The sequence below is a fragment of the Gopherus evgoodei genome, unplaced genomic scaffold (assembly GCF_007399415.2).
Source record: "Gopherus evgoodei ecotype Sinaloan lineage unplaced genomic scaffold, rGopEvg1_v1.p scaffold_38_arrow_ctg1, whole genome shotgun sequence".
Lineage (NCBI taxonomy): Eukaryota > Metazoa > Chordata > Testudines > Testudinidae > Gopherus > Gopherus evgoodei.
In genome coordinates this window covers 1,145,083-1,159,254 of record NW_022060059.1, presented here as the reverse complement: position 1 = coordinate 1,159,254, position 14,172 = coordinate 1,145,083, and the positions used below count along the sequence as shown (strand labels likewise).

General features: G+C 51.8%; 1 protein-coding gene across 2 annotated transcripts in view; it reads left to right on the top strand.

Moving 5' to 3' along the window:
• The window catches only part of FBXL16 (F-box and leucine rich repeat protein 16), a 93,084-nt gene extending 81,364 nt beyond the window's left edge, over positions 1–11,720 (top strand). For both annotated transcript variants that reach the window (XM_030545663.1, XM_030545664.1), the window contains exons 4-6: positions 2,190–2,274; positions 2,883–2,946; positions 6,302–11,720. In XM_030545663.1, the coding sequence (XP_030401523.1) occupies positions 2,190–2,274; positions 2,883–2,946; positions 6,302–6,450 (298 nt within the window). In that variant the 3' untranslated portion in view covers positions 6,451–11,720. The remainder of the gene's footprint in view (positions 1–2,189; positions 2,275–2,882; positions 2,947–6,301) is intronic.
• The last annotated feature ends 2,452 nt before the right edge of the window (positions 11,721–14,172 follow it).

Sequence of the window (14,172 nt, the reverse complement as noted above, 5' to 3'; positions counted from 1 at the left end):
GAGTGTGGCACTGCTGGCACTCCTTGCCTCAGTTTCCTTCCCCCAAGATAGGTCTCCTCACCTCTTCATGCATTGGTCTGTGCTGGGGATGTGCCTTAGCTCTCTGGCCAAGTCCCAGACAAACTTAATCCCTGCTAAAATAGCAGAAGTCTAAATGAAAAAACACCAACAAAGAAAAGGTTTTTCTGCCCATTGGGGCTTCTCTTCAACCCACCCTCTGAGTTACCTTTGCGAGTCTTTCTGGCTCTGGGAGAGAGAGCACTAGGCACACAGGCTGGTTCCCTTGGAGTACCATCCTCAGATCCTGGCTCAAGGGGACCTCTGTTCACTCCCTGTGGTTTCAGCTCCCAAACTGATCTCTCTCAGTCCTTTTATAAGGTCTAGGTGTCCCATAAACTGCCATCTAACCCTTCATAGGTCCTGCCCACTCAGGCTGAGAAGCAGCTAGTTAATGACAGCCCTTAAGCCAGCAGTCATCCTGCAACAATGAGCACCTGCTGTGGTTGCCTGATAGGACCTGATTTGGGTCATAGTCTTTCCAACAACTTCTCCAAGCAAGATTCTCAAATGGTGTAAACTGGCATAGCACCAGTGAAGTCAGAGGGCTATACTGACTTTTATACCTCCTGGGGATCTAGCCCTTCCTCTGCAGTCATGGCCGTTCTGTGTGTGTGTGTGTGTGTGTTGCCCAATGGATATGTCACCATAGAATCCTGCTTTTCCCCAGCATTGGAGAAGTAGAATTCAGGTAGTTCCTTATGTGAAGACTATAGAGAGCCAACCAGTCCTGAGGTCGCTATTGACTAGTGGTGTTTTTTTTTTTTTTTAGTGAGCCTAGTGCTGATGAAAGATTTTGGATTAACAGGCCTGGGAATGAATTCTCTGTTTCCCCACAGAGTGGGAAGGGCATGCGCAGCATCACTACAACCTTCCCTGGACACTGCCTGGTCACCACTCTGTAGACACTGTGGCACTCTGTGCCTCAGAGGAACACCTTGCACCCCACCTCCCATGATCATCCTTATAATATGATTGTGTGGTATCCAATGCAAAGTTTATGATGGGTGTCTTTGGAAGGCTCATGATGCACTGAGCATTGTTGTTATAGTAATAGGTTGTAATTTAATGTGTATATAGTTATGGGGCTGAAAATGTGTCCTCATGACTTAAAACAAGCCCAGGCAAAACTCTCCAGGAGCAGAGGGGCAGCTCATACCTCATCAGGGCATGTATGGGACAAATCTAGCCCAGCCTCACAGGAACAAAGCACGCTGGCCAAGGCAGTAACAAAGGATCTGTTGGACTCTTGAGTGAGTCACCCCCTCTTCCTTTGGTCAGTTTGGGACTACAATGAGGTAATGAAGGTGGGAGGTGGGGCAAAGCCAAGAGGGAAGAAAGGAAATGATAAAAGGGAGAGACGTTTGTTATGCTTAGAATGTGTTTTGCTTTTATTTCTTTTGACCAAATCTGACTTACCGTGTTTGACTTATAATCACTTAATAGCTAATATTTTATCATTAATAAATTTATTTGTTTATTCTACCTGAAGCAGTGTGTTTCACTTGAAGCATGTCAGAGACTTCCCTTGGGATAACAAGCCTGATACATATCAATTTGTTAAATTGACGAACACATATAAACTTGCAGCATCCAGCGGACATAACTGGACATTGCAAGACTGAGGTTCCTAGGGTTGTGTCTGGGACCGAAGATACTGGCTAATGTCATTCAGTTGCAAAATCCAAGCAGTGGCTGGCCAAAAGTGCTCACTCACGTAGCTGGGAGCAGCTTACATGCTACAGGCTATGCATGAACAGCCCAGGAATGGGGGGTTCTCACAGCACAGCAGGGTAAGGCTGGCTCCCAAAGTCAAGGATTGGAGTGACCCATCAGATCACTGGTCCAGATAACACCAGGGAAATGTCACCGACATCCCTTAGACATGGGCTTGAAGTTCAGGCTCTATGCCCAGCCCATCTGAGCTACTCTTATGAGACAGCCAAAGAAGCTGACAATTGCAGTGGTGGCTTTTGTGATGTGGACACCTCTGTGTGAGACTCACTTTACCCAGGGCCACCAAACTGTCATCTATGACCGATATTGCAGATGATGTTATCTTTGAGGCAAAAAGGATTCAGCCTTTCTTCCCTACTGGCATCTTTCTTATGACACTGTGCTTCTGTCCACAGGTGTGTGCGGATTACAGACACTGGACTCAGTTACTTATCCACCATGTCATCCCTTAGAAGCCTGTACCTCCGCTGGTGCTGCCAGGTAGGTGAACAGAAAAGGACAATGCAAGCCATGCTCCTTGCTAGGGTTAGATCTCCTTCGATGCATCTCCCCAGTAGGGAGCTACTAACACACTGGAATGGCTACCTCAGCACTGTGCTTTGAGATCAATGGATTGAAAAATGCTGTGTCAGTTATAAGTAACATGATTGTGATAATAATAGCGACTTGCCTGGGGCACTATTATTAAATGTGAATAAAGCTACCCAAAACATCTCCAGGGGATGCATGTGGAGCCTGCAGAATATATGGCATTTGATGCAGAGCAGAATGGCTCATTGCAAGCAGATGCTCAGGAAGTTAGCAAGTAGCAAGCATTGATGTCTATTGATTAGAGCAGTGAACTGGGAGTCAGGGGATGTGGGGTCTGTCTCCACTCTGACTTTGGTCAAGATATACAACCTCTTTGCCTAATTTTCCCCTTCAGTCAAAGGGGAATGATAGCTACATACCAGTGGAGAGGTGAGGCTGAATTTATTGGTGTGTGCTTAGAGATCTTCCAGTTGAAGCTGCTAGTGAAAAGCAGAGTTCATTCTTTTAGTTCTGTATTGACAGTCCAGGATCCCTTCCTCCCTCTTCTGTCCTTTTAGGTACAAGACTTCGGCCTGAAGCATCTCCTGGGCATGAGAAGTTTGCGCCTGTTATCTCTTGCTGGTGAGATCCAAACAGTGGTTTATTCTTGAGATGATAGACTGGTTTCTGGAGAGGGGGAAGCCTCAGCTTAGCGACAGGGCCATGACACAAGGGGTAATCCTAGCCATGTCACAGTCTTGTGAACCGTCACTAGAATGTCATGGGAGAATGTTGCTGGGCCATAATACAATGGTGGGCTGGCAGGATGATCTTCCAGCCTGGAATTACTCTTTGTGAAGGGTAAAATTGGCCAGTGAGAGGCAAATGCAGGAGGCAGGTCAGCTCCTGCAAAAAGCAGAAGGGCAAGGAGAAGACCCGTCCTCCTCCTTTCTGTTGAGGAAGAAAGACAGTGGAGGAACCAGTCCAGACAGCTGGAGGATTTCATTCACCCAGACATTCCATGCTGTCACACACTGGCTGTGTCAATTGCTGTCACCCCACTCACTTTATCTAGTGTCCTGTTTGGGGTATTCCAGCTAGAGCCCATCTCCCACTCTGGACAGCAGCACTCCCAAGTTCTCTCGGAACTCATGGGGCCTGGCTGTCAGAAGTGCTGAGCTTCTGAAAAGTCAGATTGAAGTCAAGTGAAGAAGTGCTCAACACTTCTGAAAATCAGACCCACAGGGCCAAATTCCACCCTCGAGTCTGCAGAGCTCCCAGTCACTACAATTCATGACAGCTCCACACAGGGCAGAGACTGAGCTAGAGAGTTTCATTTCTTGCTACCCACCCAAGTTTCAAGGCATGACTTTTACTGCCACCTTTCCAGCAGTTTGAATCGGAGTCCTGTTTCTTTAAAGGAGTTCTGACTTGCGTGAAAGTGTTTGACTGAAATGGATGTGTGTCACGGAGTCTCCAGGCGATGCTCTGGAACTGCTCCCCACAAAGCCAGTCAGGACTTTGGGGAGACTCCTCTCCCTTGGAGCAGACTGTCTTCAGGACAAGAAGCTCACACTGCTTCACCTTCCTGGGTCTGACCTTGGAGCATTCAGCATATGTCCCTCCGTGCTCTTCCCACAGCTAGTCCACCGAGGGGGGGTCCTGGGGAAGCCAGAGGGTCCTGCATCCCCACTTTGCAGTCAGACATGACTCTTAGCCAGCCAGTAAAACAGAGGTTTATAGATGTCAGGAACACTGTCTAAAACAGATCTTGTAGGTACAGGGAACCGGACCCCTCAGCCAGGTCCATTCTGGGGCCCAGCGAGCCAGACAACCCCATCTGCCCTCACTTCCCGTCCCCAGCCAGCTCCCACTGAAACCCCCTCCAGCCCCTCCTTCTCTGCTGAGTTCCTTTCCCAGGCCAGGCGGTCACCTGACCTCTTTGTTCTCCCACACCTTTAGCATCTCCTTGCAGGGGAGAAGGGCCTGGCCATTAGTTGCCAGGAGACAGTGTCGGCCAGAAACTGAGGCACCTACACAGTATTCAGAGGAAACATTAAGAACAGTCCCACTTTGTCACAATGTGCCAATGTGAATTAATTGTGTTTCCCCTGCTCCTTCACATGACCTTTCCTTCATTCCCAAGGAAAGCCTGATGGAGAAACTTGAGCTTCATTCTCCTCTCTCTGAGACTGGTGCACATGTCAGAGCAGATCCCATGGATTCTAAGGATTCTCATAGGCCACAAGTCAGTGGAGAATCCTAGAAAAGTAAGGCTAGCAGGGCCCCCAAGAGGTCATCTAGTCCATCCCCCTGGTGCTAACCCACTAGTGCAGCCTCATGCAATCTTTTCCCCGACCTCGTGCCCTAGTGAGCATCACATCAATGTAACATTTTGTGTCAACAGCACCCTGCAGTGATCTGCCCTCCCATCTGTTCATGGTTTATGCCACTCAAGCCCATTCACTGGATTTATGTCCTCATTTGCTCTGCTGTGCTAACAGAGTTATTGCTCAACCTGCTCAAGACCCAGATGTGGAGGATGGTATAAATTAAAGACTCATGCTAAGATAATAGTTCTAGGAACAAACTCAGGTCAGTTTTTTTGGCACAACAATAATTGTTGTATTTCACCTTCATGAGTCAGCTTTTCTGACATAAATTACTTACAATAACCATTGTGAGATGAGATCAGCTGTTTAGTTGTGAGATGATGGTAGATTTGGCCTTTGTCAAGAGGGCATTTGCAAGGTATGATCATGGAGCCGTTGCTATGCTCTCAACAGAGCTATTCATACTCCCTGGCTCACCCGACTCCTTCCTCTGCTGGTTTCTGCAAAGAGAAAAATATGTTTCCTTCTGAATCAAAACTGCAGCAGCACTTTTGAGCATCACTCAAAACCTGATGACTGAATAAGACAATAGCACAAAAGGTTTCCTGTTAGTCACTTTAAATTTACTGGCTTTCTGAATGAGGCTTGGGAATAAATGGTCTCTGCGCTACTTACAGTGGTGTAAGTCCGGAGTGATTCCATTAATCTCCACAGAGTTATGCAGCATAAAGGAGATCAGATCCAGTCCTTATGTCCTGTAGTGGATGGATGCAGTGCTGCTGAGGAGGTCTAATTGGGTGGATTGGTCCTGCTACCTGCAGATGGGAGAGCATGCTACAGCAGTCCTCCCTAGCCCCAGAGACTCAGGCGGTCTCCCCACTCACAGACATATCTGCTGTCTTACAGTATGTCTACACCATATTTAAAAAATAAAACCTGCAGCAGCAAGTCTCAGAAGCTGGGTCAGCTGACTTGGGCTCACAGGACTTGTACCGTGGGGCTCAAAATAGCTGTATAGACATTCAGGCTGTAGGGTCTGAAACCCAGAAATAGTGGAGGGTCTTGAAGCCCAGTCTCTATCCCAAGCCCAAATGTCCACACTGCTATTTTTAGCTGTGTAGCACGAGCACTGCAAGCCCGAGTCAGTTGACCCAAGCTCTGAAACTCACTGCTGTGGGGGGGTTTTGCAGTGTAGACGTACTCCCTAAAATTTAAGGCCAGAAGGGACCACCAGATCATTTAGTTCCACCCTCCAGTCTTCACAGGCCACCAACACCCTCCAGCACCTGCACACCAATCTCAGTAACCAGCATTAGATCAAATCATTGGAGCCCTCAGGAGCCTGAACTATTGTGTGCCAAGTCAGAGAATAGGAAGGACTGAGGTTCACCATTGCCCGAAGCCCCTGTGATGGCAGGAAATTAATTTAGTGGGATACACCCAGATGACCCTAACAGAGCTAACATGCAGATGACATGTGATGGAGCTCTGATGGCATTGCTCTCCCTTTTGCAGCTGGTATTTAGAGATGGGCTTGACTGATAGCAATCCAACCCTCCTCCCCCCCACAAAGCAGAGGGATGGCTAAGCTCTTCCATGTCTACCCCAGGTGGTAGTACTTCATAGCTTCTCGCTCACTGGGCATTTCCACCTTCTGGTTTCAGGCTGCCCGTTGCTCACCACCACTGGGCTCTCAGGCCTTGTCCAACTTCAAGACCTGGAGGAGCTGGAGCTGACCAACTGTCCTGGCGCCACACCCGAGCTGTTCAAGTATTTCTCCCAGCACCTGCCACACTGCATGGTCATCGAATAAGCAGCCCTAGGGATTGGCCAACCTTTGGAGCTGTCCCCTTCAATCCCAACCCAACACTGATCAACCAACCAGAGTTATCATTTCGTTTTAATTTTATGTTTTGGGAGAGATGTTGATTTAAACCACCCACCATGTGTACAGCAATCAGGAGTTAGTTAATCACATCAATGCATTGGATGAGGACACTTAGAGAGAGGGATATATGCTGTCTCCATACAGATGGGCATCCACCTGTTCCATAAGACACAATCTCCTGCAAGAATGTCTCTGGAAAGTTTGTAAATTTTCCACACCATCAGTCATCTTCTTTGTAATAGTCTGCCCTGAAAAAAAAATTATTTAAAAATTACAGCTAAACAAAATACCAACGACAAACGAGCAAACAAAACAAAGTGAATAAATGACCATGATTGGAGAGTTGGGGCAGGTTGGCACAGTTTCACGTCCTGTGTAGTGTCCCTCCTCAATGCTGGATCCCATGTGGTTTCTGCCCAATGTCTCATGCCACAGCATTTAGAAGTCCTTTCTGAGACCCCCACATTTCTGTGGGGCTTGGTGGTGAGTCTGGGGGAGGGGCCTAATTGGAGCCCCTCCCCATTCTGGATGGTTGAAACCAGTGTTTCCATCATGGCATATGTTGGCAGGAGCTGAGCCAGAAAGCTAAGAAGAGAAGAGGAGAATCCTGAGGGACAGAGAGACTTGAAGGAGAAAGGATAAAATTCCTGATGCCGTGTGCTTGCTCTGTCTCTTAATTACTTCAGCGGGACACTGCAGGGTCTGCCACGCTGGAGATATTTTAAAAAATAAACTGACCAACGCTGTGAAAGAGAAGCACGGGGCCTGTTCTGAGGCTTTTGGCAGGCCGGGTGCCTTCTGCTTCAGAAGATGGAGCTGATATGTTGACCGTGATTGTATTGTTTTCACTGAAAGTACGGATCCGTGAGCAAATTTCCTGAGACACAAACAAACCCACCTCCCCACCCAATCCTCTGAAAACCCAGTAACCCCAAGGTCACATGATCTTGGGTAGACGGTTGCCTACTGCTGTTTTCATTTTGTTAATAAGATGTTCTTCTCAGAACAGCCTGCAGCCTTTGCATGCTAGCTTGCTTCAGTCTTGTGGTAAGGTAGGTTCTGGAATGTGCAGGGGCTGGGAGGGCCTATAGAGCAGCCCTCTGCCCAGCTCCAGTTCTCTTCCAGTGTGAAGCTGGTGTGGCTTTGTATCCAATCCACATACATTTATTGGAGTACAGGTTTAACTGTGGTAGCTGGGAGCCTAGAGTAGCTCCCCCTCCTCCACCAGCCTGAGCCTCCTTCAACTATCTCTCTTCTAGAGCTGGAGGCTGGAGGCTGTAGAAGGGGTGACAAAGCTATGGCATCCTACTGGGCTTGATTTGTGTGGCAGTATGCCTTATGCCTGGCAGCATCTTTCCCCAGGCCCAGCTTGAGGCCAGCTCACTTCTAGGACAGAGGGAAGGCAGGCAGCATGTCAGTCAGACCAGTCTGGGATCCTACTAGGGCCTTTGGGCCCTAAACTGTGGGGTATGCCCCCCGGAGGGTGCGTAGGAACATCTGGGGGATGCGGCAGGGCCACTTAGCTCTGCTCTGGCCCCAGCTCATCTCTGGCCCTACGCAACCCCAGCCCCAGTTGCAGCCCCCAGCCCTAGCTTAGGGTTGCCAGGGTATTCACAGTAACCAGCCTCTGCCACTGAGGGGGGCAGGAAGAGCAGCAGCTGCTGCTGGAGTCTGGAGGAGCACTCAGCAACTGATCCATCCAAGAGAGGTTCACCCTTGGAGCGTGGCTTCCCCTCCTCTGTCCTGCCCCACTCACCCCTCCAACCCCGGAGCGTGGCTCTCTCTCCCCTGTTCTGCCCCACTCATTCCCCACCCGTGGAACATCGCTCCTCCCATGTCCTGCCTCACTCACCCCATCTCTGGGGGCCCTGCACCGAGTAAGGAGGAGGAGGTACTTTAAAAAAGTTTCGGGACCACTGTACTAGGATCACCACCTTTTCAAAATGCAAAAATGGAACACATGCAGGAGTCATGCCCTCTTCTGTGGCCCCAGCCCCTGCTCCTCCTCTTCCCGCTGAGGTCCAATCCCCTGGGCAGGCCAGAAGCCAGAGCCAGGCAGGGGTCAGAAGAGACACCCAGGGAACCAGGGCTGCTGTGGGGAGCCCTGGGCCTGTGTCACCACCCCCTTGGGGCATGCTGTCCAGGACAGGTAGAAGGTCTGGGGCTCCCTGCAGCAGCTCAGACTCCCTGGCTGGCTCTTACTACTGCCCATTAGTAGAGCCTTGGGGGGGAAGAGGAGGAGCAGGAGCAGGACCTCATGGTGGGATGGGGCTAAGATCCATCTCAGCCCCCTGGGAAGAGGCTGGCACTGCCCCTTGAACCTCAGGCAGGGGCAGAGCAGCCCTGCTGGGAATCCAGGACAAATGTTGTCCTGGAGTCATTCAGCCCAGAACCGAGTCTTGAACTCTGCATTTCACAGCTGTACTGCCCAATTCAGCACAGGAGGGTCACCCTAGGTCCTAGCTTTCCTCTTCTTGCTACTCTGCCCTCCAGACCACTTGTGGTTCCAAAGGAGAGGCTTTCCCATGCTGTTCTCAGGTAGCTACCACTTTGACCAGCTGGGCCTTGGCTCCAAGGAGCCCTTTACATCTCCCTGTAGCCTACTCACCATCATAAGCAGCCAGCAGGATCCCCTGCCCCCGATCCATCAGGAGGTGCCCAGGGCTCCAGTGCCTGAGCAGCATCTGGGTGCTTGGACAGTGTCCCCTGTGCTGCAGTCAGGTCCCAATCCAGGAGGGGCTGGGGGACCTGAGAGAGGAAAGAATGTCTGAGCTGTACTGTCTGCAGCCCAAACCAGCTCTTATCAGCTGGGCTTTTTAGTCTTCTGGGGATGAAATCTCTTTTGTTTGGGGGGAAGTGAGGGCCAAGGAGATCCATCAGCTTGTGGGGAGCCAGGCTCTCTTCCCATCACTGCTCATTCCAGTGCCAGTGCATTTCTGCTCCAGTTGCTGCTTGCAGTGAGGTTAGAGGAAGCCCACTCCCAGCTTCACGTACTTGCACACATCCCATCCTGTGCAAGTCCCCCAACAGATTGAGTTTATGATTTTGGAGGGATGCCCCCTCCTCCTTGATCAGTTACTGTCTGGGCCTCCCCTCTCCTCCAGGAAGGAAATCGATGGCAATGCAGCCAGTTGGGTGGAGCTCCTGGGCTGGAGAGAGGAACAGGTTGTTTTCTAGGGATGGGTGAGGGAGCACGTGATGAAGAGATTGGGATTCTGTAGGGGTGGTGTCAGGAGAGTCACTCATTCATACCCTGTAGCTAACTCACAGTCCATGGGTGCCTTGACAGTCTCCTGTCCCATTGTAATCAAAAGCCAGAGCACATCCATCTCTTGTGGTGTGGAGAAATGGAGTTTGCAATGCAGGAGAAGCAGCCCCAGGACCTAATGCCAGTGTAGCTATTCCAGCATCTAAAGCCATCTCCCAGACACCAGCACAAAAAGGCCAGGCAGTGACTGCTCTGTGTCTCTTCTCCCAAGTCCTCCCAGCATTGTCAGCACTTACTACACTGCTTCATGCCTGACCTCAGCCTGGGGTGGCCTGAAGGAAAAGGTGCTGACCACAGCAGTTGTTTGAAGGTTCCCATGATGAGACACTGTCAATTCCAAGCTCAGTTGCTTCTTCTCAGGCTGGCAGGACCAGGAGCTCTCTAGGAGGCAGCACATACAGCCTAAGAAGGGAAGAAGTGCCTTGCATTGCTCAGCAACAATCTTACCTGTTGCTGTTAGAAGCTCTTGTATTGCACCATAAATGGACATGGCACTTGCAGACTAGATCGGGTTCCTGCCCTAAGGTCCTTACAGTCTAGCAGTTAATAGGTGCCCTGGTTTGAGTATGGGGCAGTAGGTAACAGCTGCTGATTAGATGAAGCCAGGATGTAAGTGGAAGGGGTTGTCATGGAGTCTTTATTACTAGCTGGAATTAGTGCCCCTGGACTCTATGCTGTCTCTGTGACATCCACTGCCACTCCCAACATGCATTTGGTACCAGAAACTGCAGCAGGCAGGGTGGCCTGGATCCCAAACCACTGGGCTTTCCCATGTGCTGAACAAAGCCAGGAAACTCTCTGCAGATGCCACAAAGGTTTGGGGCCCCCTTCCCAATTCTGAAATACTCCCCTTTTCTCTCCCATAGCCTCAATCCAGCCCCTAGCTCCTGACCAGTTCTTTTCCAGCCCAACCCAGCCCCCTACCATACAGCTCCTGCCTAGCTCTCCCTTAACCCCAATCTAGTCCTCCTACCTCCCAACTCCCTCATGGTCCCTTACAGGCCCCCAGCTCCCTCCACAGTCCCCCTCATTCCCCTCCATGCTGATCCAGCCCCACCAGTTCTTCCTCCATCCTCCTTCAATCCAGCCCTCAGTTTCCCCAGCTCTGATCCAATGACTCCTCCAGGCCCTTTTAGCTTCCCTGCTGCCCCCCACTTCTATGATATGCCCCCACAAGCCCCCTCCAGCTCCTCTCTTGGTCCCTTCCAGCTCTGTTCCAACTCCCCTCTATCCCCCAGCTCTGAGCCAGATCCCCTAAGCTCCATTCTGACACCTCCCTTTTCAACATTTGCAATCCAGCCCCCTAGCTCCACCCAGTTCCTACACAGCCCTTTTAGCTCCCCCTTCCCAGTTCCCCCCAACTTTCCAGCCCTGTGCAAAACAGCTGATGCTTTTACCTTGTGCAGCATGAAGAGTAGGGACAGTGCATTACCCATCTCCATCCCCCACACTACAATTCCCTCATGTCTTCTCCACACATCCCTCCTGGCTTCTCCCACCTGGATCCCAGGGTTGTTCTGGTCGGAGGGGCTACCCCCTTTCCCCAGGTAGGAGGCAGCAGCCTCACTCTGCCCCAGCAGCCCCTTTACTTGTGGCCACGTAATCTTTTGGGCCCTGGTGCAACTGCATGACTTGCACCATTGTATTTACTCAACTGTTCTGCAGGTGGCCCTTGAAAAATGTGTTGGAAAACTAAAGAAACACTTGCCTGGTGTGGATGTGATGGTGTGAGGAGTTTGCCACAAAGCTGGACAAGGTACAGCTGGTCCTGAATAGAGCTGAGCAAATGCTGCAAAACTTTTCCATTCCAATTGGCTTTGATTGTATTGGCATCTTTCTCATGATTGCTCCTGGTGTACTCAGTGTCACGGAGTCACCGGGCGATGCTCTGGAACTGCTCCCCACCAAGCCAGCCAGGACTTTGGGGAGCCTCCTCTCCCTTGGAGCAGACTTGTTCAGGGCAAGAAGCTCCCATGGCTTCACCTCCTGGGTCTCTCCTTGGAGCATTCAGCATCCTCTGCCACTCCGTGCGCTTCCCACAGCGAGCCCGCCTCAGTGGGGTCCTGGGGAAGCCACCGGGTCCTGCACCCCCACTTCGCAGTCAGACGTGACTCTCAGCCAGCCAGTAAAACAGAGGTTTATTCGATGACAGGAACAGGGTCTAAAACAGAGCTTGTAGATACAGCGAACCGGACCCCTCGGCCGGGTCCATTTTGGGGGGCAGTGAACCAGACCCCCCACGTCTGCCCTCCCCTCCTCGACCCCAGCCAGCTCCAGACTAACCACCCCTCCCAGCCCCTCCTCTCTGCTCAGCTCCTTTCCCGGGCCAGGAGGTCACCTGATCCCTTTGTCTTCAATACCTTTAGCTGGCACCTTTGAAGGGGAGGGGCCCAGGCCATCAGTTGCTAGGAGACAGAGTGCCAGGCATTTAGGTGCACTGGCCCTTTGTTCTGCCAGATACTTAAGTACTGCCATGGGGACACTAAGGCACCAACACAGTATTCAGAGAAAACATTAAGAACATTCCTAGTTCATCACATCTCTCCCCACTTCGAGGCCGAACTGAGCCAGGTCACTTTAGCCAGTGACCTGGGGAAGTTCGAATCCACCAAGGTTTCCATGGATGCACTAGCATCTCTCCCATTCCTTGGTGTGAGTTACACCAGGACAGTACAGTCTCACGCCCTCCCTTAGGTTGGGTGTGCTTGATGGCACTTGCAGGCTGCATGTGGGAAGGTTTATGCAGCCCACACCCTTTGCCACCCCAGTACCCCTGGAGTTCAAGCTGGGATTGGTTTTTTTCCCAGCCTTCTGGTCTGTGATTTGGGCTCCCTTGGTTAAGAGCCATCAGCTTGGCCTTGGCCAGCTTTGGGCTTGGGCCGCCACTCCCCACCTTGTGGCCCAGATAAAACACCTCTGCTGTCCCCACCTTACACTTTTCAGCTTTTACCATCAGTCCCACCTTCTTGAGGCAGCCCAGCCCCCTTTTTACCTGGGACACCTGTTTCTCCCAGGTCTGGCTAAAGATGCACATGTTATTAGTGTCTGCCAGGGCCAAGTTTTCCATCGCCCTTTGCTTGTTTAGAATTTCCCCAGGCCTAGGCAGGGGGTCAGCATTGGACACTGTGATGGCTTTAAGCTTCCGATAGCCCCCACAAAACCAGATTATTCTGTCTTCCTTGGGGATCAGCCCCACGGGTGAGGCCCATGGGCTGTAAAACGGCTGGATCACATCTAAAGCCAGCAGGTCCTTGACATCTCTCTCCAGGTTTTGGGCTGCTTTCCCAGTGACTTTGAATGGGGAACACCTGATGGGAAGATTGGCTCCCACCTCAGGGAAGAGATCCCCCAGGGGATCTTCCCCCTTCTCCTCCCAATCCTTCCTTTCTGGGTCCAGGGGTCCCCTCACTCTCCTCCCATTAAGCAGCTTGAACAGGAAGAACCCTGTGGATTTCTGGGGCACCACCAGCTGCCTCCCGATTCCCCCCAGTTGTACTTCCCCTTGGGGAGCCCATTCCCGGTACAGGAATCCCTTCTCCTGCAGGACTCTGTCCCTGCAGCCTTCCCCAAGGGGGTCTGCAGCGCTGTGGCCAGCAAGTTTCCTCAGCTTCTCCAAGGAGGGATCCCTTTGCAGCTCAGTTTGGGATTCAGCGGCTGGGGCAGGGAGTGGGACCTGCTCCCTTTCGCTGGCTGGGCCTGGGGTTACAGCCCCCCTGAGCCCTGTCCCTGGTAGCTCCCTCCCTGCTGTGTAATCACTTCCCAGCAGCACGTCTGGACCAGGCAAACCTGTTTGGCAGCTGACCTGCCCTGCCTGGGTGTCCCCCCACTCAGCTGGGGTCTCAGCTCCCCCCGTGCTCAGCGCTGCCCTTGCTGTCCCAGTGGGGGCAGGCAGCGAGCTCTCTGCACTGGTCCCAGCATCAGAGCCAGCGTGAGTCCCATCTCCGCTGTGCAGGGGGCCGGGAATCATCTCTCCCTCCCACTTAGCCCCAGGGGGCTGGTTACCGGTAGGCAGGTATCCTGAGCCCAGCAGCCCCTCCCCCCTGCCAGCCAGGTCATTTGCATTTTCACTGACCATTTCCATCCTAGCCAATTGGTTCCCTGGATTTGAATTCAAACTCTCGGCCGTTACAGGAGCGGGACTTGGATCCTGTCCCAAGGGGAGACAGTCACCCCCCAACAGGGCCTCCGAGCCGATATCCTGGAGAACCCCAACCACCAGCCAGCCTGACCCCTCCTGGGTCTGCACAGGGATCTGGGCCATAGGCAGGGCGAGGGGCTTCACCCCAGGGAACTTCACCCAGGTCCCACCGTCCCTCAGCATCTGGGGCTGCACCACCACAGTTCTCTCTGTCCCAGGGTCTCGCCCCCACAGGCATGTT